The 25,411-nt window shown below is 43.7% G+C and overlaps 2 protein-coding genes across 3 annotated transcripts in view; both read right to left on the bottom strand.

The window, feature by feature from the left end:
- Positions 1 to 414: 414 nt before the first annotated feature.
- Positions 415 to 21,620, bottom strand: BFSP2 (beaded filament structural protein 2). Its single transcript, XM_058037927.1, has 7 exons — positions 20,967 to 21,620; positions 13,583 to 13,665; positions 11,572 to 11,728; positions 7,890 to 8,051; positions 2,672 to 2,803; positions 1,358 to 1,578; positions 415 to 564 (listed from the first exon to the last, which is right to left on the bottom strand). Exons 1-7 carry the CDS (start codon positions 21,618 to 21,620, stop codon positions 561 to 563), a joined length of 1,413 nt encoding a protein of 470 aa, XP_057893910.1. The 3' UTR covers positions 415 to 560.
- A 2,909-nt stretch (positions 21,621 to 24,529) lies between these two features.
- Positions 24,530 to 25,411, bottom strand: part of TMEM108 (transmembrane protein 108) — a 162,068-nt gene continuing 161,186 nt past the window's right edge. For both annotated transcript variants that reach the window (XM_058031870.1, XM_058031879.1), the window contains one exon: positions 24,530 to 24,835. In XM_058031870.1, coding sequence (XP_057887853.1) covers positions 24,713 to 24,835 — 123 coding nt within the window. In that variant the 3' untranslated portion in view covers positions 24,530 to 24,712. The remainder of the gene's footprint in view (positions 24,836 to 25,411) is intronic.

Genomic DNA, 25,411 nt, shown 5'->3' with positions numbered 1-25,411 from the left:
TGATTCTGCTGGTTTACATGTTGCAAAATTAATCATGTTGATTTAACAGCACACTTAAACTCCTTTGGCATTATTTGAATTAGATTTCACACCACTGAGCTGATGGTCTTGTGACACAACAGAACATTCATCATTTCCATATGGGTGCTGTGTGCACAGTGGAGGGGTAGCTCAGGCTTGATATATTCACATATATATCTTGATATATTTATACTGTCAAAAGAAAAGGTATACTTGGTGGGAAATGGAGAACTAATATTTTTAATCTAACCCTCTCCAGCTATCATGAAAAATACTGGAAGAAAATAAAAAATCAAACAAAAGCATGATATTCTTTATTTTTATTATAATTTTAACAACATGAGTAAATTGAAATCTGTAAGCAAAGCAATTACGTGAAGAGGGTCTAATAAAGTTGTTCAAGCTACAACCTACTTTGATTGTTGAATCAAACTGAATAAAGCAGGCTGCTTTGATGAGTTTTTAGCTTCCACGAACATAATTGGCAGTGACATCTTTTGCTTTAATGGCAATGGTCTTCTGTGAGCTGGGAGTCATAATCAGCTGAAAGTAAAAAAAGAAAAAGATAAAAATAAAAATTGGTCACTACTACTAACCGGAAAATTGCTGAACCAAGTCCTACTCTCAGTTCAGCTGGTGAAAACTCACCAGCTTCAGCAAGATTAGATTCTTTTAAAATTCTCCCTGTCCTGAGTAGAAGAGCAAGTCAAAATCTGTGGATGAGATTCTCAGAGATTCCTGACTAAGGGTGGTTAAGGATCTTAGAAATGCCCAACCAAGCAACCCTACCCAATCACTGTAAAGGTGTTTACAGGTTATGCCCAGAAGAAAAATCTTAGGACTTGGAACCACATTTCTTCACAAAAGGTACAGTCAGTGGCCCAGATTCTGTCCTTGGACTTCAGGACAAACTTATAAGCTTAGGCAGAGAATTTTTCACAGCTATAATATTTGGACTGTATTGAGGGAGGAGGAAGGATGGCATAATGTATTCAAATTAGGAAACAACTACGCATCTGCTTTGCAGTCCCTAATGTAGCCCCTGGTAGCAGCTTTTTTAGTGTCACATCTCAGACCTTCAGAGAAATGAAACTCATGGCATGTTCCAAAACCATGTCCTTCTTTGGCAGTGCTGGAAACCACCCATCTCCAATATACTAGGAATCTTTGTTTGATGGGATTTGGTGTGTTCTCCCTCTTTGGCAGCTTCTGCAAACCTCACCATCTACCAGCCAGCTTTATGAAACATGAGAAGCACCCCAGTCCTCCTGCTTCCAGCAACCTCACAACCCCTTCCCTGGGAGCATGTTCTCCATACTTAAGGACAAGTAAGTACCTGCTTTGCTCTCCATCCAGGAGGCAGTGGTATGCAGCAATGTCTTTCTCCAGCTGTTGTTTGCTAGTCAGCAGATTTTCACGATCCCTCTGCTGCTGTTCGGTTTCTACTTTGATTTCTCCCATCTCTGCCTCCAGCTTGGAAATGACAGAGCCTAGGTTCTGCAGTTCGATGTCGTGCCAGTGCTTGGCATCATATAAAGAGTTCTCCAGACCCCTCTTCTGCAAGGGCAGGACAGCAGACAATGAATCAGTCAATTTCCATATGCTTCATAGTGATTTTTATTCAGGTTTGGCCAATATCTCTATTGACTATATATATATTTTGACAATTCCTTTCTTTAGCTACCTTGGTATTAGGTATTATCATTACAAAAGTTGAATATCTGTATTTTTATAAGGTGCCGATATTCCTGACATTATAATACTAATACTACACTACCAAGCAATCTCGGTGAAATTGAGTATGAATACACTGAAGATGGAAATTTGGAGCCTGGTTGTCAAATGTGGTACACTTAGAGTGCTATTTAAATCAAGAGGAGCCCAGAAATATCTGGCATCTCTAGAAACAGTATTTGGTGTGTTGGAACCCAGGACATTCTCTGTCTGCCCTGGAGGACTCGAGACTCTGGCAGGGGGCTCAGAGACCTTGGCATGGAGTCAAAGACACCTGTGCCTTCAATTTTAACCCATGGAAACAATTACCAACTTTGTGTGAAGAGTTACAAGCCACAAGGGTTTGAGTAGAATGATAGTGAAATTATCACAGGGTGAAAATGTAGAATTTTTGGGTTTTTAGAATGGGCGTTCAAGAGGCAAGATGGAGGAATCTGAGTGTGTCCTGTCTTTCTCCTTCTTCTTGCCCTCCATCTTCTGCTGTGATGGTGGCACTTTTGGATTGGTTTAGAGTAGAGACAAACTATCTAACACAGGTGATAGGTATTGGAAAATTATTGTAAATAAAGTACACGTAGTTTTTAGTATAAAAAGATAACACCACCCCAAGGCAGTCAGTGTGCCTCAACCCAACCTGCTGGACAGACCTCAGCGGTAAGAAAAAGATTGTATGAGATAAGAGAAAATAAACAACCTTGAAAACCAGAGCCAAGGAATCCCAACTTTTTCTTCAAGAGTGGGGCTGGGAAAAAAGACTTTTTAAATACCTTGGGAGCCTTTCTAACAACTCTCTACCCGAGATTGGGTGGAAAATGGGATTAATTCTTAACTCTGCATCCCAAGACAGGAATGTTCCCCTCAGAGGTTGCGTTGAGTTCGCAGAGAATACACCCCCTGAAAACCCAGCATTCCTTACCAAGGTTCTCAAAGATTCGGTTTCTGCTTGCAAGCTCTGTATTTTGCAGGCAGTTTCGTGGAACTCGGTTCTGAGGCCCTCCACCAGCTCCTCCTCCTGGGTCCGCACGGCAGCCGCCGTCTCAGCCTGTTGCTGGTGAAAGAAGGCGACTGTCATCACAACCTACACAAGTTATGGTTTAGCTTCCTTGCAGACCAAACTGACAGTAATATTTTCACAGTTTGTGGCAATCCTGACTCCAAGTTTGATTCCTGTGCATTAAATCCCTCGGTTGAATAATTCTGGATACTTCTTAGTGTCAAAATGATCATATTTTCTAGGCATTTACTGTAAAATGGCTTATGCATGCAAGCATATTTATGTTATCCGTGTCAACAACAGCTGTTCAGAATTCATACTTGTATGTTTAAAATTATCTCTAAAGATAAAACATGGCTGTAAGTGCTCATTTTATAGCCATACTATAATATTTCTTAAAAAGTTTTGTGTCTTCAGAACTACTCCACCTTAATTTTGCACATAAGATTCTATGAGTCAGACAGCAAGTCATGTTGCAGGGGTCAAAAAAAAATTTTTGTTAATTAAGTCCTAAGTTAATTGTGCTATTTCCTGCTCTTATGGCTTGGGGGGTTTTATACGTGTTTAGTTCAGGTTCCTTGAAAATAGGTGAAGGAAAAAGTACCTTAGTAAAAATAGAATTTCTATACTTTTTAATAAGGGCTGAGATCAAGGTTTTTCAGCCCAGAGCTCTGGGCTCTCTAGAAAATACAGTTCTTCAGTCAAAACCTACATTTCTTGTGGTTGATGCTAAAATTAAACTATGCAAAATACTTCCATCCCACTCTGAAACTTCATCTCAACCCTGCTCTGGTTTTCTTTTATTTTAAAAGTAAGATTGAATTTTTAAAAAATCTAGGACCATGCACCAAAAATAGGGATTATTTTGAATTACCATGTGAAGCCCACACCTTGCACATTGTGAATGAAATAGCCTCAGTGGGAAAAGGTCATTTAAATACCAGTTAAATCTCAAACATAAATTTAGATTTAAGAACCTGTGTTGCAGAGGGCTGAATTTTAATCCAAGCACCAAACCTGTCTTTTCCAGCAAATTGCACAGATCCTGCATTTTCTGGAAATGCTTTTTGGGGGCTTGTGCTTCACAGGGACATTTTTCTACCTGACTACTCCTGGTGAACCAGTGATCAAGGACCTGCCACTCTTCAGTAAATTGTGTCTGCTAAATTGTGTTGAGAGAGCAGTCTGCACCTTCTTGGGCTACAAGGACTGCAAATGTCTCATTTTAAAGAATTACACAGGGAAGGGAAGGTGCCTTTGCATCTATATTTATAGCCTACACCCATTACCTGAATCCTGGCTTTGACATTTACCCTGCTGGTGGCCCAAATGCTACCTGTAAATCCAGCTTGCCCTCACCACAGGCGGCATTGAAACCCTTCCAGGAGCTCCCCTAAGCTGTGGAGTGACCATAGTGGTGTGAACAGGAGAACAGGCAGATGGAGTAGATGGAGATGGCTACTTTGGGTCCTGAGCACTCAGGAGGACACAGCAAGTGAGCACACACCGAATGTGCTCTAAAGCTCTTGGGACACACAAGGTTTCCCCAGCCTCCTTACAGGTTACCAGCCCCAGGTGTCCAGGTGCTGCTGGGCTTGACACTTGGCCTCAGCTTTGGGGCTCCTTCTGTGCAGAAGTGCAGAAGTAGTCTGTGTCCTCTTCACTAGGCTATTCATGCTTTCTGGGGACTTTTCCTATTCCTGAGATGCTCTATAAGGGAAAGGCTATATATGTGGTGAGCAAAAACAGCTGGACTAATGGAGGGAGAGGATGAAATCATATTCCTAACCTATCATGTTGGTGCTTGAGTTTCCTAGGAATCTGTGCATTTCAAACCTCTGTACAGTCCCGGCCCAAGCATTGTGCATGAGCGCAGGATCCCTCATTAGTCTGTTTTTCATGGAATCCAGATAATGAAAGAATGGTTAGGAATGGAACACCAACACCCAGAGTTGACCAGTGTGGTATCTAAAGAAACAAAGTTACTTTGAAAAGCTTTTGAGTGTTCTGGGAAAGTTTTAGCAAAGTAGCAAAAAAGGGAGAAACAACTGGAGTGATTCACAAGATTTTTCAGAACCTTTTATGAAGACAACAGAGAAAGCTGTGTATCTGTGTGCTCAGGGCAGAACATTTCCATGGATCAACAGCTGCTCTAGAGACAGAACATGAAGAGAAAATGAAGGTCTAATTCCATTAAGACAGAAGCTTAACAGCTTGATGCCTCAAGGTGTACTGCGTTGGGAATGAAGCAGGAATTAGAAGGATTTATGGATCACAGAAAACCATACAGATTAGCAATGAGCAGGAATGGATGTTTGGAATCAAACTACATGAATGAACAGCACAGCAGTAAGTAAAGTATCTTTCCAGGGAAAAAATATTAAATAGCATGCATGTCTTGCAAGGGTTTGAATCACTTGTGCCAATTCAGGAAAGGATTTTGACCACTACAGACAAAAAAGTGCACAGGTGAAACCAATGGACTTAAGTTTTGGGGTTACTCATCTAAAAAAGGCTCATGTGAAACCCTGTGAGGTATGAATTTAAAGTGATGTGTTTTGGTGCCCAAATATCCTTGAAAATTTGAGCCAACAGTGCAAATCTAGGCCCAAGACAAAGCAAATGAGGCAAGGTAATTACTCAGAAAATAACAAAAATACAAAAATACTGCCTTCATGTCTAACTCAATGCTAAGACATCATTTGAAACACCTTGGTCTGAGCTGGTCACAGGTACACCAGAGAGTAGGTGCAGAAAAAGGAAATTAAAATATTAGGGGCCAAGGAAAACTTCACAGAGAGACACTGAAAAAACTGGTAATGAAGAGCCAAGGAGTGCAGGGAACTGCTCTCCCTCCTGTGCTGTCACAAAAGAGCAAGAGCAAGTTTTTCACTGTGTGGATAACCAAATTATACATCTTACCCACAAAAGATGATTTAAAACCACAAGCTTAGTTGGTAAAAGCTAAACTCTTGTCATCTGTGTCCATAGTAGTAATCTGAATTGATCTGTGTCTGTACAAGATAAAGGACACAAAACTGGATCACCTGGCTTTAATTTCTGGGAAAAAAAAGAGCCCCTAGAATGTCTTACCAGAATCTGTGCAGATCCAGAACTGATCTTTCCAGAAATCTGTGATATTCTGTTTCTTTGTTCCATTAAAAAAACCAAACCAAAACAGGAGCAACTGAAACTAGCAAGAGCTTAGGCTCAGATGGCTGAGTAGGGGTGGGTTGGGTATCAAAGACATGATACAACAGTGTACTAGGAGCTGTCAATTTTCTCACCAAGTGACATCTCTGAAGCTAAAGGACCAGATATCTTCTTCCTATTTCTTTCAAAGGTATGAAAGAAATAGGAAGAAGAAGTTGTAAGGGTGTTTTTGCACAGGAGGACAAGGAGGAAGAAGAAGCAGGACAGGCAAGCGGGAGCACTGAAGAATTTGGTGCCATCAGAGTGATGCTCATTTTGCAGTGGGTCAGGAACAGATTTTTCTGGGGAAAGCTCAAGAGGCCACTGAGGATGCCCTGGCTTTTCAGAGCTCATGTGCTTTGCATGGAGGCACTCTCCAGGCTCGTGCATTCTATCACTGTGTCACTCATTTCCTTTGGACTTTATGAGCTGAAAATCAGGCCCCACAGACTAACTTTATGAAAACTTTGCTTAATAAGTCTGGCATTCTCATAAACTTGATGGGACCTCTGGGATAAACCCCTCTGCTTGACTTCTTGTACATTTCCTAGCAATTTTGGTATCACTGTTGTCACATGATTTTTCTTCTTTATTTTGAAAATTAACTCAGAGCTTGCACATACGTTTGCAAACATATTTCTTGGTTTTGTTGTTTTTTCTCACTGTTTGCCTTCAATACCCCTTACACCTCTCATGGCAGCTCTTTACCTTGAAACAGGGGGGCATATGTTTATATGGTTTTGCTAAGTATTTCAACAGCACTGCTGCAGTTATGATTTCACAGAATTACAGAATATGCTGAGTTGGAAGGAACCCACAAGGATCATCGAGTCCAACTCCTGGCTCTACACAGGACCATCCCCAAGAGTCACACCTTGTGCTTAAGAGCACTGTCCAAACACTTCTTGAGCTCTGCCAGGTTGGTGCTGTGACCACTTCCTTGGGGAACATGTTCAGTGCCCAGACACGCTCTGGGTGAGGAACCTTTTTCTAACATCCAATCTGAACCTCCCTGACACAACTTCAGGCCATTCCCTCGGGCCCTGTCACTGATAAACAGAGAAAAGAGATCAGTGCCTGCCCCTCCTTTTCCCCTCAAAAGGAAGGTGCAGGCTGCAATGAGCTCTCCCCTCAGTCTCCTCCTCTCCAGACTGAACAAACACAGTGACCTCAGCCCCTCCTCACCAGGGTTCCCCTCAGGGCCCTTCACCATTCTAATTGCTCTCCTGATTTACCCTGTCATGCTCTGCTGTAAGAGCAAGCTCAGAATGAGATGGCTTCTAACACACAGGATCATCCACTGAACTTAATGCTTCATCTGTACAAAAATACTTACTTTGGAAAATGAGAGATCCTTCATGACAGAGAAAAAGCTGTATTAAAATGCTGAGTCTGTCTCAGACTCAGCCTCAGGAGAGAAAAACCCCTATTTAAAGGGAATGGCTATTATAATCACTTTTCATTTCTAAGCTACTATCTAAACTTTTCCTCTGCTGCCAGAGGAAAAAATATCAGGGAGAGACCAAGGAGTCTGTAGTGTAGAGGGCAATGTGTTTTGCCCTTCTTATTTATAGACCCCTGTAAATTATTAAGTGGAGGAACAGCCCTAGTAAGAAGGGTAATAACAGTGGCTTATCCTATACAGAAGGTATCAACTGATTAAGTTTGTTTTCCTTAGCCAACACTTCAGAGCCCATGAAAGGCTCCCACAGATACTGTGGTAGGAGCAGGGCCATTTCCACCAGTGCTTAACTCTGTGCATCCCAAGAAGGCCTTTATAAGTGCATTCTCCTTTGGATTGGACCAAAATATTTTAGATTTTTAATATCTTTTCTGTTTCAAAAAAACCCCAAAAAGCACCCAACCCTCAAAGATATTGCAGAATATTAGAGAGATTTTGTGTTTGCTTGATATCCTGTGATGTTGGAGTGGGTTACAGAGTGCTGACCTTGGTACGGAGCAGGGCACCTGCCTCAGCACGATTCTTTTCAATGTCTCTCTCCCAGTGGATTCTGATTTTTTCCAGAATGTCATCCAGGCCACTTCCCAGGGGAACATCAAGTTCTTCCAGCTGAGATCCAGCAAGCTGCTTGTATAATACCTTCACATCCTTGAACAAAAATAACAAACATAAAGAAAGTGAACTGGACAGTTGAATGGTATCTTCAGAGAAGCTCAAGGAAGAGCTCTTTTGGTGCCACAAACAGAGAGAGTAATTAAATTTGGCCCCAAAAGCTATCTCTGCATTAATGATTTGGTGCACTAAAGGGTTTCTTTTTCAGATGTGGATATCCCTTGCTTCTGCATGGGGTGTCTTCCTGCAGATCTGGGGTGCAGGAAGAGCTTTCCCCTTGGTGGAAGGAGGCTGAAGCCCTGCACCAAGGCAGTGCCTGGAGCGGCCTCTCAATGGTGGCAAGTTTCTCCAGCAGCCAGTTCTTGAGATGTGCACACTGCACAGCTGGGACCCGAAATCACTACAAACATTGCCAGTCAAGCTGCAGTGTGGACTTTGGGCCAAGGAACTAACAGCTTACAGGACATCAGAAACTCTTCCCTTGCTGCTGCACCATGCAGGAGCCTTCCAGCATCTACTGGAAGACACAAGATGTGCAAAGCAGCAGGAGCTCTACAGCCTCACAGCTTGTGTGAGACTAGTGTGCATTTTATGCGTGTGCATGTTAGATGAAGAGCGTTATCCTCTGTGGCAGGATAACGCCTTTAAATTTCCTTCTTTAAGTTTAAATGCTCCAAAAACATGTAAGCAGTAGAGAATTAGCAGGTTTAGAATTGAACACTTAAAGGTAGCACATCAGTTGTACATTGTGTTCAGGAATGCAAGAATTAATGAGATTTTCACATGTATCTTAACTGTCTGGCACTGCAATCCTTTTAGATCAGCCTGTTTATCTGTGTTATTGGCACAAAAACAAAACAAAAAAAAAAGGCAGTGTAAAAGCATCTGGGAATTGTATTTGTAAGCAATGGCCCCTGATAGTGACAATACTGGAAAAAATGGATGGGAATTGTGCGAATTATGAACCTGCAAGAATGCAAACCTCAAAATGTGCCCACTCCAAGTTCACAAACCCTTCAAAAGGACTTGGCATGAATTTGCTAGTGGGTTGGATTAGTTCAGGAAAGTCCTTGGGACTTTATTTTGCCAGAGCTCAGCAATGGTTGCTTCTAGCCTTTATTCTGTGACTTTTCTTAGGCAGCTTTCCCTGGTCCTGCTGCCATGGGAAAACCAGGCCTGTGCTGAAGTGGTTCTGCAAATGCTCAGGTAGTCCCAAAAGATAAAGAAAAAATCATCTTTCCACTCTGCAAGGGCTCCTTGTTGGCTACATGAGGATCAAGATGGATCAAGATGGTGTTCTCATTATGCATAGCTACAGACAACAGCATCAGCACCAGCTTTTCTGGTTTCACAACAGTCATTGCATTACTTGGAGGTTTAAAGAGGATCTTGTTTATTTCTATCATTTTTCTCTTTACCCTCTTATCTAAAACAACATCAATTTTCTCCTACCATGCACTGCTGATGAAGCCACTGGTTATTTTCTGCAAAATGCCAGCCCTGGAATTAGACTGATGCAAGGAGGGAGCTCATGATGCAACCTCATCTTGGCAAGCCAGTGTTGCTGAAATCTTGTGGTTGGAGGAACAACTGGTAAGAAATGTAAGGTAGGATAGTACCTTGCTTTCATGAGCCATCACAGTTCAAGCTCTATCTTACTTTTGAGGCACCAGCACAGCTGCTTGCTTTCCCTTATAAGGGATTAGCAACAGCTCCATATTCAAGTCCCCATGAATAAATATGCTGACTTGTGTTCAATCCTGAAATCCCTGCTGAAGGAAGTAAACCACCTTCATGCAAATAGTGTTGGTGACTGCAGTAAGTGGGAAAGTATTGCAAAATTGGGCAGTATGGGCTTCTCTTCTGTCTGCCTGTCTGTGGTGGTGCATCCTCCCCACCCACTGGGGCCTCTCTGTGGGTTCAGGAATTCTTTACAGACCTCACCCTTAATCAGTCAATGGCTCCTGGGCAATTAAGTTTCTCTTGTGTTTATCAGAAACACTGTCTGTTCCTAGGAGCTTCTGGTGCCCAACAAAGAAAGGGGAAGAGATAGTCAGCTATCCTAGCATATACTTGGAATATTAGTTGCCCGAATCATAGTTTGAGTAGAACAATATTTTTGTTACCAGACTTCTGAGGAAAACTCAGTAATTACCATCTTGGATTATAGCCAAGATGGAGATTGACAGATGACTGAAGCCAATCATCTTGGGACTCTATAAACAGCAGTCCTGAGTGAGGCCCTTTGAGATCTCCAGGACTGCAGTGGGCTGTGATCTCCCTCCGACTGGGGCGCCTCTCTGAGCTAACAAGCTCTCAAGTTTGCAATACTCAGTACTTGTTGCCAAATGCTGATTGGTGGTAGGACCTGGGATATTCTGACTACTCCTCAAGGCTCAGCTCTCACCTGTTGAGGTGCAGAAGCACCTGACTTGATGCTTCTGAGATGCAGAAGTATCTGACTTGAGTATTGCACTGAACTTGAGGGAAATTTTTAACAGGTACTTTTGTACCAACTTCTTCATATCTGTTTGTGTGTGTGTGTGTGAATTCGTTTAAATACCCTATAGCAAATATAGTATGAATACTGCCATCCCAGATCTACAGTTAAGTTAGTGCTGTGCTTACAGGAAACCCTATTGGATAATTTTGAAAATGTTAAATTAGTCAGTGATCAGGTGGTGACAAATCCTATAGCTATAAACCATTGACCAAGTCTGAGGTCAAGTTTGGGCTCAGCTGCACCTAATTTCCATCAGAGGTTTAGAAAGCAAGGGGGTCTGCTCTGAACCTCATGACTCAATTGGAAGGCCTCCCCTAACCCTTTTGAACCTTTATCCTTTAGCACCTTTACCCTCTGTCTCCCTGATTTCCATGTAAACTGTTCTAGATTGATTCTAATCCAATTTTACTTTGTGAGCTTCATGATATAGTAAGTAATAAAAGGAACCTTGCCATCAAAGTTAAATTGCACTTTCACATCTCATATTAAACCTGCTTTTGCCAACACCTTTGGTGATGATTCTTTAGAGCCACTCCTTCATGCTACTGTCCCTGTGACTTGCTTCAGTGTTGTGCTTCTCAAGAGAGACTCAGTTTTGGGAACCGAGCCCCTTGCTAAGTCAGGCAAGGTGTTTTCATAAAAACCTGGTTAATGCTCAGCATCAGTGCAGCAAGACCAGAGCTGGTGGCCTGCACATGGACTTTCTCCTTCCATCAGATCTCACTGCTGAGATGTCCACATGCATGACTGTGCAGCCCCTTGACCATCATGGGGTGACTGACAAGAAATGAAGGGACAGCTTCTCTTCCATTTCTCATTTATCAAACAAGAAAGGCTTAACACCTACATGTGAGTCATTTGATAATGCCTCAGGGGTTAGTCCTCAGAGTTAAAAGAGAAGGAAGAAATAGGAGTAGGTTTCAGGAAAATCCCCCCCCCCCTGCCCAGACAGGGCAGGTGGAGTTTTTAATGTTTGCTTTGCACTAGATGTGTGATACCAACCAGAACAAACAGGCACACATTGCCTTTGCAGTATCCTGAGTCTGCACTTACTTCTTCATGATTCTTTGACAGCATAGCTAGTTCTTCCTTCATGCTTTCTATCTGACTCTCCAGATCCATTTTAGTTAAATTAGCATCATCAATCACTTTATATAGGGAATTAATTTCATCTTCCACTGCCTTTCTGAATGGCTGCTCATTTTCATACCTGCAGAGAAAAAAAAAAAAAAAAGCCAAACTTCAACACAGCACAACTCAGCAAGTAAAACCTGTCTTTTTTTTCTGAATTATAGTATTTCTGCTAATTAGCAAACGTGTCCCAGACAGAAGCATAGAATACAGAGACAGTATACTTTGCTCTCACCTTATCTCTTCGTACTTGAAGTTAACTGCCTGAAGTGCCCTGTCATTAATTCAGAGTGTAAGAAAACAGGTCAAGTTAGCAGTATGTGCTAAGGTGGTTATCAGCCTGATAGGATTCCAGAAAAAGCATGGAGAGGGTCATGGTTTCTTGCTAGATCTGATATTTATCTACAGTATCACCATGGGTGGCTTTTTCTCAGTTGTATTGGCTGTAAAATGAGAACAACAACTCACTTGTCTACATAAAAACCTTTTAGAGCAATGGTTAAAGAAAGAGCATTACTTTTACTAATAGACATGCTGATGGAAGCCTGACCTATGTTCCAGAGTCCTGGCCCATCCCTTAGACCAAATCCCAGTAGCATCAAAATAAAGAGGAAATTTCTGTGGTTGGTTTGTCAGCTGGAATTGCTGTTGGAACAAAGAGCTCATTTCCAAACCATGGCTGTAATGGTAGGGAAATTTTGGCAAGTGCTTTCCATTCCAGAGCACTGCTTGCTGCATTGCTCTTCTTTGTAACTTTTTGGTTTAGGCCTTCCATTGAAAATGTGGATTGCATTGTGAATCTCCTTGGGTGGGAGGCATTTGTGCCAAACCTGTCCGACCTGGGGACCTGGAGGGAACGGCAGGTTAGCTGGGAACCTGCTCCATGAACACTTTGCTCCTTGATAACCACCTTCACTGCTGGAGTTTAAAGCCTGGGAGAGCAGCAGCTGATCTCAGGTTTCACTATGCAGTAGATTGATTCAACATTGTTTTTGTTATGTAGACTGCTTGTCCAAGTCAGCTGACACTTCTAAAAAGTATTTTTTTAAAACTACATAAAATATGAATGTAACTTGCTGGATGTAAGGCCAAATGAGTATCTCAGAGTTGTACCTTTCTGAAATAAAAGGCAAACTTAAAAATGATTAACACATTCTAGTTTTATGATTAAATAAAATAATGCCAGAGAGAGAGAAAAAAAGTTTAAGAGATGATAAAAACCGTAGAAGATAAAAATCAATTAGTTTGATGTATGTTTTTTGTGTAAGAGCTTGCAAAAAGCTATTTGTAAATGAATGAGACCATAATAACTAAAAAAAGCTAGAAGGATCACATCTCCTGAGTAAAATCTAGAGGTTCATGCACTCATATACATGACTATCAGGCTTTTCCAACTGAAAGACAATAAAAAAGTAGTTTGCCAGTGTTTAAAATCTTCTTTTATTTCTTATTTTTCTCAGTAAAGTAAATTCAGCACAGGCCATTTCTGTTTTCTTGTCTAGCATTTCCACCCATGTCTGTAGTGGTGCAGTTTTCACTTTGTGGCTGTAGCAAAATTATTGTTACTTCCAAAACCACTTGGTTTTGGCACTAAAATGCTAAAAATTACAACTAAAAAGCCCATGGAATTTCGCCTTTATAGAATGCCAACCCAATTTTGAATGAACACTGGCCTCTCAGTGAAAAACCAATGTCTGTGTTAAGACTAGCTTAGGTCATTTTGCTTGTTCTTGTGCACATTTTTGTTACTACAAATCTTCAAAATCTTCTAAAATAATGTTAGCACCATCATTATTTTTCTCCCAAATCAGAGTGTTGAATATAAATATGCAACTTAAAAAATCTACTCACTATCATTACACCCTTACAAATAAAGTGTTCACAAAGGCAAATTTTAAAGAAAGTGGCCATCTGGGTGCCACCACAGGACTACCTGTCTTTAAAATCTTCAGCACAGGCTTGAATATTCTCGGTGTGCAGCATGAGACGAGCATTTTCAAGGACTGCTTCACCCACCTAGAAGCAAGATACAACAGAGCTCAAGCAGTGAACAGCTTCAGCACATGTATCTTAAGCAGATGTACAGCTTTGATTCTGAAAATAATCCTTCATCCTAGGGCTGTTCAAGTGACTCATTCCAGATAACTTAAACAATTATTTTTGTACATATAAGTTCACAAATTCTCAGCAAAGAGACAGTAATTTGTCATCACACTGCTTATTCCTCCTAAACCCTCATCTTCTTGTAGCAACACATTTATTCTGATCACCAGCTCTTTGCAAGGGGCAAAATTCATTGCTGTGCTCAAGGTACTTTCATCATTTAAGTCCCACTTATACTTTCTAGATACAATTTAAGCAGCACTTATGCAGTTCCTATTCTACTTCCCATATTAGCAGTCCTCTTCAGGGTCGTCCTCCTCAGGGAGCCGCGGAACGCGTGCTGCTCGTGCCGCCTGCGAGCCCTCCTCAGCTCCCAGAGCGTCGCTTTCCTTCTCCTAGGGGATCCTCTAGGCTCTTGCGACAGATATGAGACCTGAGAAGCCTTCAGAGATTATTACACTGATTGGAAAGATCGTGCAAAGCAGACTGTGGCATCATTGCAATGGCTCTGGGCTGTATCTATAAACGTCCAAGAGGTACTTGAGGGGTAAACCCGAAAGGCTTGTGACTTGGCAGCTTGTTGTGATTCAAGAAGGTCATATAAAATGGTAAATAGGAAAAAAAGATCACAGCCTGCCCTGGAGTCACATGTGCATTGAGCTATGGCCATGCAGAATTCAGTACCAGGCTTAGAGTGATCACCTCTGCAAGTGTCTGGGAGCTCCAGTCACCCCATGATCCATGCTGTCACTCTGGAAAAGCTGCACTGAACATTTCTTTGGTCTTTTTCAGGAGACGCCCATGAAGATTTGCAGTTAAAACTAAATCACCTCATGAATAAGATCAGATTTTTAGGCTGGCCAGGAGAGTTCTTCAAGCAGAAAAATCTTTCCTTAGATAATTAAGTCTGTAACTAAGATTGCAAATCACCCAAAGCATTCTGCTCCTCCAAGGTGAAACACACCATGCAATGTGGAAACATCAAGGATGCATCCAGACAAGTGGATCTCAAGTGGGATTGTTGCCCTATGTTCCCACCTGCCCTGAGGCTGCCTGGTGATGGGGTGGAGGTGGGCATGCAAGGCTGAAGCATTTCTAGGGGGCAGTTAACATTTTCCTTCATGGAGAATGGCTTACTGCTCCACATGTCTTACAAATGTTTGGACCAACAAATATGTAATACCTGAAAGCATCTGATAAGGAGAAATGTGGAGAAACAGCCTGCTTTTCACTATCTATTATGTTCATAATGGATCAGGAAGTTAAAAGCACTTTACATCTTTTCAGTCTGATGAAGAACAAGAGTTTAAAAAGTGTTTTTCTTCATTCTTCCCTATTTTTAGGGAAAAACAGGGAAGGTGGTTGGGGGTTGGATCTTGTTTCACACCATTGCATGGGGAACCTATTTTTCTTCAATAACTGTGGGATTTCTTGGCCTATTCCAAACAATATGATAGAGGGATAGGCCATCTCAGAGACATCCAGTTCTAACTCATTTCATGAAAATAGCATCTGGACAGAGGAGAGAGGTTCTGTAAATACTGCTGCTCGGAGTGGGGGAAGCCCCAGGTTGGGCATGGGAAAGTTGGGGAGTGCAGCAAAAGCACAGGATTCAGAGATGTCATGAGAGCCCCAGGTGCAGGCAAAGAGATGGTCCCTCACCACACACCAGCCAGCCCTGCTGTGCAGCACACACGTACAGAAGAGTTCTCTGTGCTTGTTTGCACTCAGAACTGGCTGCTCTTCATTGTCCAGCCCCTCATTTCCTTCTCCCTGACCTTTTTGCAGCCCCACTTTACCAGCACTGTCCTAACTCCCCAAACCCTGGGCTGCCAATCTGTGGCATTTCCGAGCAGCTGAACAGAGCTGGGGCTCTGGGGACATGCTGCTCTTCTGCCCTCAGGTTCCCTTACACCAGGACACCTGAGTTTCTCCCGAAGGATGGAAAATTGGCATTTAGTCGGCACAGAAGTAGAGGGACCTCTTTGACACAAGCTCTGAAATCTTAGGTGCCTCTGATTTGCATGAGCTGTGAAAGCCCTTTCCTAGCTCCAGAAGAAATCTAAGTGTTCCATCAGGGACTTTTTTTGTATGATTTAATTCTCCTATTAATCAACAGCTGGATGCAAACACACAGCATTAGTGAGACAGATTTGTAGCCACTTTGCTGACATGTATACTAAACCACATGATGCAGCAGTTTAGGAAACACCCTTCTTTGCGTCCATAGGGAATGAGAGGCCTTGCAATGCTGCAAGCACTTAGACATTGCCTCCTCTGCTTGTAAAGCAGAAGGCAGTGCTGTCCTGCCTCACAGAGCTTCTGGGAGGCTTAAATCACTGATGCACATTCAAACAGCCAAAATGGGAAGAGTTAAAAAAAATGCAAATATTATTACTAACAATAGCTCCTTTCAGTCACACATTGTCTTTCAACACTCAGTTCTGTGATACACACACACCTTTTGATCACGATTTTTTTCCAGCTCTTGAATTAACAGTGAATATTCACGGTATCAAACATCTTAACAACAAAGCAGCAAGGATTTTCTTTGATTTCATTGTGATTTTATGGACATGAAAATGCAATATTAATTTTTTGGAAGAAAAGTCACATAAAAATCTGTGTTGACATGCTGGCCCATTTCCTGTGTTAAAACTGGCATCAAGGATAAAACAGCTGCTTCAAGGGAGTGGGCAGATGCCAGACTGAAGTCATACAGACCCAGGGAGAATTTACTCCTTATCCCTGGTGACTAGCAGCTTCTGATTTTTAACAGAGATTTGGTCAAGTTTGGCATGGTAAGATTTTACTATACCCTTCAAATTTTTAGCTGTGCTTTATCTGTAGATTTGTATACTTTTGCCGCTCTTACAGAATCTAAATCCTTTCTGACTGCTACTAAATTCATGGCCTCAGGTGTGGCCTGTGATAATGAATCTCATGGTTTAATTATTCATGTAATGGAAACTTCTCTGGCTTTTAAGTTCACTTCAGTAAAGCAAACGCCACCATGGGAAAAGATCGGAAGATGTTGATCCAGTCTTTCCTTCCACATACACAAGGAAATAGTTGAGACCATTGCCTCCAACACATTTTAATTCACTAAAATGAACTAAAATCAGGCTAAAAGCCTGCAGCCCACTGCCAAGCAATAAACTCTTAATGGTCTTGGTCATGCTTTCCATGTTGAACCCTTTCTCAGAGCCTGAAGGAGGAAACCTCGAAGGCAGCAAGGGCAGCATTTGTTGCATGGCCTCAGGAAAGGTAAAATCTGGAGAGAGGCTCAGATTGATGGCTCCTCTCCTGCTTCCTGCTGCATCCAGGGAAATTCAACTTCGTGTATACATCAAATATTTTATAAGTACACAGGACTGCATCAAAGAATGCCTGGTTCTCAAAGCAGGAGAGACCTCTTCAAGAAATGATCTGTAAAACTGTAATATTATCCAAGCACAAGGAAAAAACCTCATGGCCCCTCACAGCTGCCTGTGAAGGCAGCCCAAATTTATGCTGTTGGAGGTGGCTGAGAGAACATGACTAAAACTAATTCACTGCCATCCTCTGTAGGGCAGTTGATCAAGCTTTGTGCCATTTTGTGGGAGTTTGCTGTACCCTCAGATGAGTAGCAGAGTGCTATTTCACGCATTTACAGACACTGATCACGCACTGTGTTGTGCCAGAGTGTGTCACAAGTAACACTCAGAGGCTCTTCTGACCCTGCAGCAAATAAATTAGTGGGTGTGAGTCCAAATGTGACAATTCCTCAGGCTGTTAGACCTGCATATTCTCCAGGCTTAATATTCACACTGACTAAATGCCAATAGAAAGGCCAAATGCAAATAAAAGTAGCTCCAGAAGAAAACTCTGGAGGTCTTTCAAATGCTCCCAACCACACATAGGATGTCATGATCAGTCATAGCAGTGATAAAATTGGTGCAGAATGTTGATTCCTTCTTTTGCTTGTGTGTTTACTCCTGTGATCTGAAGTGCACTATGTGTCATCTCATAGACAAAATAAATCTCTGTGTCTCCCATGCAGCTGTAATTGAGCAGTCATGGAGACTGAGCTACTCTCTTCTCTCTGTAAACTCACTCAGACTGTTTCAAGCATCCACTTCTGCCAGGTGCTGCCCTGTTCCCTGGGAAGGAATTGCCATTGCAAACAGTCTCCTATTCTGCCGAAGAGACACATTTGATTAGAGAGAGAATTTTCCACAAGAAGACCAGGATGAAGCCCAGAGAAGAAGAGTATGCACAGGGTAAAATTTATATTTCTGTCATGAAATCGTAATTCTGTCATATGAACTCCTCTTGGCAAGGATTTCTCATTTCCCTCTTTTCCTGCAAAAATCCTCTCTCTTTTTCCCAATTAGTGTGTGTCCACCTGCTCTGCCAGAAGCCAGCTGCCCAGGTGGGTAATTAACCCTGTGAGCAGGATAGTGGCTTTCCATCATTCCGCTCCCACCAGCGATCCCCTGCTGCAGCCATGGCTCTGACAATGGCAAGGAAACACGAGTGGTTTTCCCTGAGGGACCCTGTGCTCACACACACCCTCTGAGTCACTCCCTGACTCGTTCTTCCCTCAGCTCTCTGTTTGGGAGATGTGCTGGCACCAAGCTGCTTTTGCTGGAAACGCAGCTACGCGAACTCTGGGATGCTGGAGCACATCCCAGGAAGGGCAGGAGGGAAATGGGACTTCAGGCCTGCTGGGGTCTCTCCTGTGCCACTGTAAAGATGGGCCTGTCACATTTGTGATTTTGAGACCAGGAGAGTCCTTTGTGGCCATGTGCTTGTCTTCTCATTAGCAGGGCAAGAGGAAAGGGCTCCTGCTTAGACCCCCTCCCAATTGTGTATTTTCCTTTCTTTCGCTGTTTTTTGTTCAAAAACTGTTCCTATCATGAGTGCTTGGGCTAATCCAGGTGCCTGTCTGAGTGTTTTTTCCCCAAAAACTTTCACAGCAGCTTTATGCAAATGACCAAGGAGTTTTACAGCTGCCAGGCATTTCTCCCCACTGAACACATGGGCCTGGCTGGGAATTGAAATGAGTGCTCAGATTTTACAAGAAGCTGAAAATGGGGTATGCCACTTTTAAAGAAATCAAGGTGGATGCAGACATCTGCAGAAAATCTGAATATATTTCCAAAAATCACATTTAGGAATGTATCTGCCAGGTGTCTCTCATTTCTGCTACACCTTGCTCCTGAATGCCTTTTCCTTTTCTGCTTGGGATGTGCTGTGGCAGGAGGGTTCTGACTTCATGTGGTTTCAGCTGTTTCTGCAGCAACTGATTTTGACATTATTTTAATAAATGTGGGGGTTTTGATGTTGATGGTGGCATAATTTTACCTATTAGCTCCAGGACGAATGAGCTAATTGGTGTTTGGACTGGATAGGGTCCTACTTTCATTTTTGGTTAAATGCTTAAATAAAAAAAGCAAAGAAACCTATTAATCAGAATTGAACATAACAGCTTGGATCACATCCGTGAAAGACAAAACCCACTAAGTGGTGCCTCTTTTATTGATTTAATTGAAGCAATTCAGAAGATTTTATGTGCTCTCTGATGTGTTTTGATAGTTAAATAGATACGGATGATGCTAATTTTTTTTCTTCTTTTCTATGATAGAAATGCTGTTACTACATGGCTTTATTTTTCTGGTTTTCATACAGGAAGAGCCTGATATTCAGGCTAGATTTCATTATGAGATGCTCTTATTCATTCATAAAAAAGAGGTAGAGGCAAGAATGACTACAAAGGAAGGTTGAAGGAAAAGCAATTTGGATGAAAAATTATCACATTTGCAGGTTCATCTGCACTGCAATGTTAGTGGTTTATATAATGAAAAATCATGCACTCCTTCCTAAATGGTCCTTTCCTATGGTCCCACATTTTTGGGCTTAACCATAAATCCTGGTAGGATTTACAGGTGAAGTCTACAACTACGAAATGCGACACTGGGCTGGAGAACATGGGATGGTGGCTGCAAAGGATTAACTCCCTGTCGTCCACCAAGTCCCCATCTTCCCCAGTGAGATAATAGTTTCAAGGAGATGGCTTTTTGTACCTTGGATTCAGAGCACCCCTTTACTTCAGCAGCTGCTCCCTTCAGGAAGCAATGGTGTCATTTAGTAATACTAAAAGGTAGCAACTTTAAAAGCTGGTGCTTGGCTGGGTGTTTCTGCTGACACAATCTTTGTACAACAGCTTCTGCCAACATTCAGGGTTCAAACACGTTTGCAGTGTTCTGGGGGAACACCTGCCCTAAAAATACAAAGTAAAACTGGCCAACCCAAGTTAAAGTACACAATTGTCCCAGGTGACTTAAAGCTGGCTTTCAGCTTTCTGAAGACCCAGTGATGGCATTTTGTGTGCCTGCAGAAGCGCTGCTGGGAAGAGGTGTGCAAGATGCCAAACTCCAGGTCTGTCTGCTCCCACTAGTTGGGAGCTGGGAATCCAGGCTTGTGTGCTGCACCAAGACCTCAGCAGACAGAGATCTGTGTCTGCTCCAAGCAGGACATCAGCCTGCAGACAAAAGGAACTCCTTCTGGTCCATGAGGTCAATACAGACACTATTTCACACCCCCACAATAAACATCTGTGCCATATGGAGAAGGTGGGAGTAAGGGATGGTGGGGTGACAGCAAAGGAAAGAAAGGGAGTCACTCATTTGTAGCCATGTAATAATTATTTTTAAATTAATAGAGCTTTTGAAAATGTTATTAAGCCAACAAGGGAATGAAGTAAAATCTGAATTGCTGATTAAAAAAAAAAAACAATCCCACAACGTGCTCGTAATATAATGTTGTGGCATAACCTAATTCAGTCCTAGCAGGTTTCTTTCAATAATTTTGATACTCAGTGTAATAACCACAGACTTAAAATAAGGGGGAAAAAAAGGGAAAAAACCCCCACCCGTTCTAATCAACCCAGACTTGGGCGCCTTGGGGTGCATTTCAATCGCTCCCATGCGCACGATGCCTGAGGCAATTCTCCCGCTTGATAGGCATAATAACGCTAATTATCATGAAGGTGGATTTTGAACCCTCTGTCTAGGGCTCCTCGCCCTGGAATCAGACGGCATTCATGAGCAGCCTGGCCCCTGCCCGCCCGGAGCTGCCGATGACCCGCGCAGCTCCGTCCGTCCCTCCGTCCCTCCGTCCGTCCGTCCCTCCCTCCCGCCCGCGGGCTGCCGGCGGCGCTCCGGGCTCACCTGGTGGTAAATCGCCTCCCAGTTCTCCCGCAGCGCTCCCCAGCTGCTCACGCTGGCCGCCTTCTTGTCCAGGTACACTCTGATGTGCTCCTCCAGCTCCTGGTTGACCTGCTCGAGCGCTCGCACCTTCTCGATGTACTCCACCAGGCAGCCGTTCAGGCTTTCGTAGGAGAGAGCCCGGCCCTTATCCAGCCCCGGGGCCAGGGGCACGGCGGCGGCCGAGCTGCGGAGGCCCTGCAGGAAGACGCTGCTGATGCCCAGGGCTCTACGGGACACTCGGGTGCCCAGGCTGCTCACGCCGCCGGTGGGGACGGTGCCCACGTACACGCCGGGGGGTCTCGACAGGCTCCCTCCGCCCCCGACGCTGACCCGGCGGCCCGGCGGCCCCGAGCTCTCCGCCGCGGACGTGGAGGGCTGCTGCCCCAGGAAGGACGAGCGGCGCCTCGGCAAGGGCATGGTGCCGCTCCAGCCTGCCGAGCACCGCCGCTCAGCCCGGCCGCCTGGCCCCGCACTGGCGGCAGCGATGTGCCGAGCCCAGCAGGTTGGGCTCGCCTGGGATTTCGGCTTTGTGCGACGGCTTTCTGGAAGGGGCGCTTTGTGCCGCCTGGGAGCGCCCGTCGCATTGTCCGGCGGCTGCTGGGTCAGCAGTCCCATTTCAGGGGAAATCTCCCTGCTGCTGCTGCTGCAAATGTGGCAGATGAAAAGCACAATGGTGTTTACGGGCACAGCGGGACGGGGATTCAGTACAATGTACGTGTTAAAATACCAGCAGTGTTTTCTACGCTGACACCCGGATGATTTCCTACCCTTACAGCCACAGGTATCCGTTATATACTACAAATGCATCTGCTTCTCACACCAGTGCTTGCTCCAGACCAAGTCTACAAGACATTTCCTAACTTAGCAAAACCCAGACCTCCGTGGAGTCACCTGAGCCACGGCTGAGCAGAGCCGAGCCAGCCTTTTGCCACTGCAGAGCATCGAATGCTCCCTTGTGTCTGCTGCAGCTTCTGCAATTTGGCTTCACTACCCACCCAAGGGATATTGACACAATCCCAGCAGATTTTATAGGGACAAGCACCCTCACGTCCACCCCTTCCCAGTCAGTTTAACTTCACATAATCAATTGCACTTTGTCTGCTCAGCACGGACCTGTTTCACTTCTTGGCCTGCGTAATGTGGTGACACAGTGAGGCAACTGTGAATTAGAAGAAAAGGGCAAAACAATCCTAGAGACTTACTGCAGGGAAAGGGGGAGATTTCCCCTGCTTTTCTTTTTATGTCACTATTCTTTAGCTACTAGTGATCAGGTGGGTAGTTTATAGGTAATAATAAGTATTAAGTAGGATGTGTTCCTGGTACAGTGCAATTCTTCACAACACAATGTTAGGTCTGGCTTTTTCTACCTATACACAGGGAAACTTCACAGCCAGGATGCTGTTCCAGTGTAGATCACTGTGTGCACATCTCTGTAGGCACGACTGTAATGTGCTGATGTTGGGCATTGCCCTAATGCAGTGTAGGTTTGTGCGGGGGCAGTGGTGAGTCTTTGGCGAGACAGGATAAGTCAGAAATCCCTGTCTTCCACTGGTGCCTAATCCTGGCTCAACGGGTTGATGGCTGGAGTTTGTTTCACTTGTTTTTTTAAGTTGGAGAATTGCAAGGCTGCTTAAAGTCAGGTCACCATTTCCAGGTTGTGTGAAGACTGGGAACAGCACAGCGCCTCTCAGCTTTGCAAATACTTTTGGCTAGTTTAGATATTCTGCCTTTAGATTACCAAACAAACTGTGCTGGTTAAATGGGAAGCATCCTCCAGTATTTCTTACACAGTATTTTCAATGTAGTTGCTCTGTGTCTAATTAGAAAACCTCCCTTGCAAAAGTAGCACCATGTACAGAAAACAAATGTAATAATATGGGGTCTTTTTTCAAAGATCTGAATTTAGCTTTCTGTAACCTTGTTCCCTCTGTCCACCTCCCTCTTTAAATAAAAACACGGGTCCTTGTGGGATTGCTTTTGGTCTTGGCAATACCCCTAGGGAATTTTTACTCTCCTATCAAACAGCGGTTTCTAGGAGGCTGTTTAGCAATTGATCATGAGGATCACAGGTATCATATTGCATAGCATTTATCCCATGGTGAAAAGATCTATTCCCAAAGTGCCCATCCATGTCCATAGACAGCCTTGTCATCCTGCCTGCCCCATCACCTTATGAGAAAGTCCTGCATTGCTCTCTGATGCTGAGCAGAGGAACAAATACCCATGAGAGTCCCTGTAACATTACAATCTTCCAGTTTCTGTACTCCACATTCAGGTTTCTGCCTTGGCACAGCAGAAGTGCATGTGTGGGATGGGGAGAAAGGAGGAGCATTGGGGCCTCTGTGGCTCTCTGAGCCAAGTCTGGATCTGACTCCAGCCATCACTTAGTAAAGCTGTCATGTTGCTCTGACCAACAGCAGCCCCTGGGACACTATCAGCAAGTGGGCACAGCTGGACCAGATGTGCCACTGCTATAAGTCTCTTTTCTAGCACCAGCTGTGGCTCATCTTGAACAAAGCATATGGTTAATGATGCTACACTAACCCTGTCCTGCTCAAACTTCCCTTTCATGCAGCCAAGCATGAAACCTGAGCAGCCAGTGACAGGGAGCAGCCAGGGGCTGAACTGCCCCTCACAGTCTGCTCCTGATCAAGTGAGGAGTGAAAGCAGAACATTGCCCAGCAGGACTGGTGGCCAGAGGTGGGGAGAAGGAGGACAAGGCTTAAAAGGACAGAAGCCATTTCACTTGCTGAATGCTATAAAAAAGCAATTTGAGAAGCAAAACTGAGAATTGGTCTCACAGTAACAGTTCTGGGTTACTCAAAGAGAGAGCATCAATCTGGGCCAAATCATTCCATGTTCCGTATTAATCTCGCCTTGCAGCAACCTATTTTTAATCCATCATTTAAGCTATGTTCACCCTTCCCTATTCCCCTAACACTGTTAGAGTCTGCAATCTAGCACTTAACAGGGTAGGAAAGAATTGCCATTTTGCTCCAAAATGCTGTGTTTTCCTTCCTAAGGGGGAAAAGAAAGTCTCAGAGAGGAGAAGAGGGTATGAGGAAACTTGATTCAGTGGCACCAGCAGTCTAAACACACAAGATAAATAAAACAGTGGGGAAATGGAAATGTGGTCAAAGTCACAGCATTCAATTGGTGGTAGTCCCTTGTCACCAGATTGCAAGATTTTTGATAAATTGAAAGGAATTTTCTGTTCCTCTGAATGCAGCACTCTACACAACTTCTTTTGAGGCTGTTTGATCTTCAGGAAATAATTCTAGTTTTATTGGGCTGAAGTGTAGCAGCTGTAAGTCCAATGTATAGTGTGGTTAAAACACTTATGCAGGAAAAAAGAGCCATTCTTGTCCTTACTCATATAAAAGACTTTTGGAGCTCAGACTGGAAGTGGGACAGCAAAGGGCTCACCCCAGCTGGTGCTCAGGCAGTACTGGAGTCACAGAAAGGATACAGTCCACTTGACAGATGTTTTGCTTAGAAATACCTTTATTTTATAAAGCCACAGTTTGTTCTGTAAAGTTTTACCACACTTATAAAAAAGGGGCTGACAATTCTGAGGGACAAAAGAAAAGCTGAAAACATTTCTTGTAGTTCATGGTTACACAAAGGTTATATTTATAATATATATATATTTATTTATAATTTGGAGACGGTAGAGATGAAACTGCAGGCTGGGGGCAGCTGTGGGGTCATATTTCAGAGACTTGCTCGTGTCCCACGAAGAGCGTTTCCTGGCAGAAGGGGTTCACCAGCACCATCCCGCTGTCCCGGTAGTCGCCGTTGGCCGGGGAGCGCGGCTCCGACAGGTGGTCCTGGGGAAAAACAAAGAGGCAGAATGAGCACTTCATGCCCTTCAGCCTCCACGGGCACTCAGGGCATTCCTCCCAGGCCCCCAAAGGTGCCTGAATGGTGTGGGCTGTGACTCTGCAGAGCCGGGTTTGGTGAGCTGGGTTTTCCCTTTGTCAGGCAGGAGGAGCTGTGAGTGAAAGGTTCAGAGTCTGCTGATTCTTTCTCAGCCTGGGGACCCAGAGGTCAGCTGCACCAAACTTCCAATCCTTTTGGAACTTTCACATTTCTTTAATTTCTTTTTTTTTTTTTTCACTTTATTGACTCATTGCAAGTGTTTCCTGTCTCTCAGCTGGGCTTGACTCCTCAAAGATGCATTTTCAACTTCTTTTTAAGGTTAGAAAGCCACACATAGGGGTCCAAGCCACTCAATCATTCCCCAGTTCAGTCATATTCTGATCAGGTTTAAATGACTCAGCTTTTGAAGACCACCCTGTATGTGAACAGGCCTGACATTGGATTCTGGGCAAACCAGACCAGGTCCTGCCTTAGCTTGAGCAACATGATTGCCAGCAAGGTGAGGTTAATGAAGTGACTGTGAC

Source organism: Melospiza georgiana, chromosome 1, assembly GCF_028018845.1.
Source record: "Melospiza georgiana isolate bMelGeo1 chromosome 1, bMelGeo1.pri, whole genome shotgun sequence".
Classification (NCBI taxonomy): domain Eukaryota; kingdom Metazoa; phylum Chordata; class Aves; order Passeriformes; family Passerellidae; genus Melospiza; species Melospiza georgiana.
The sequence above is the reverse complement of the archived record's forward strand: the minus strand, read 5'-3'. Positions and strand labels throughout refer to the sequence as shown.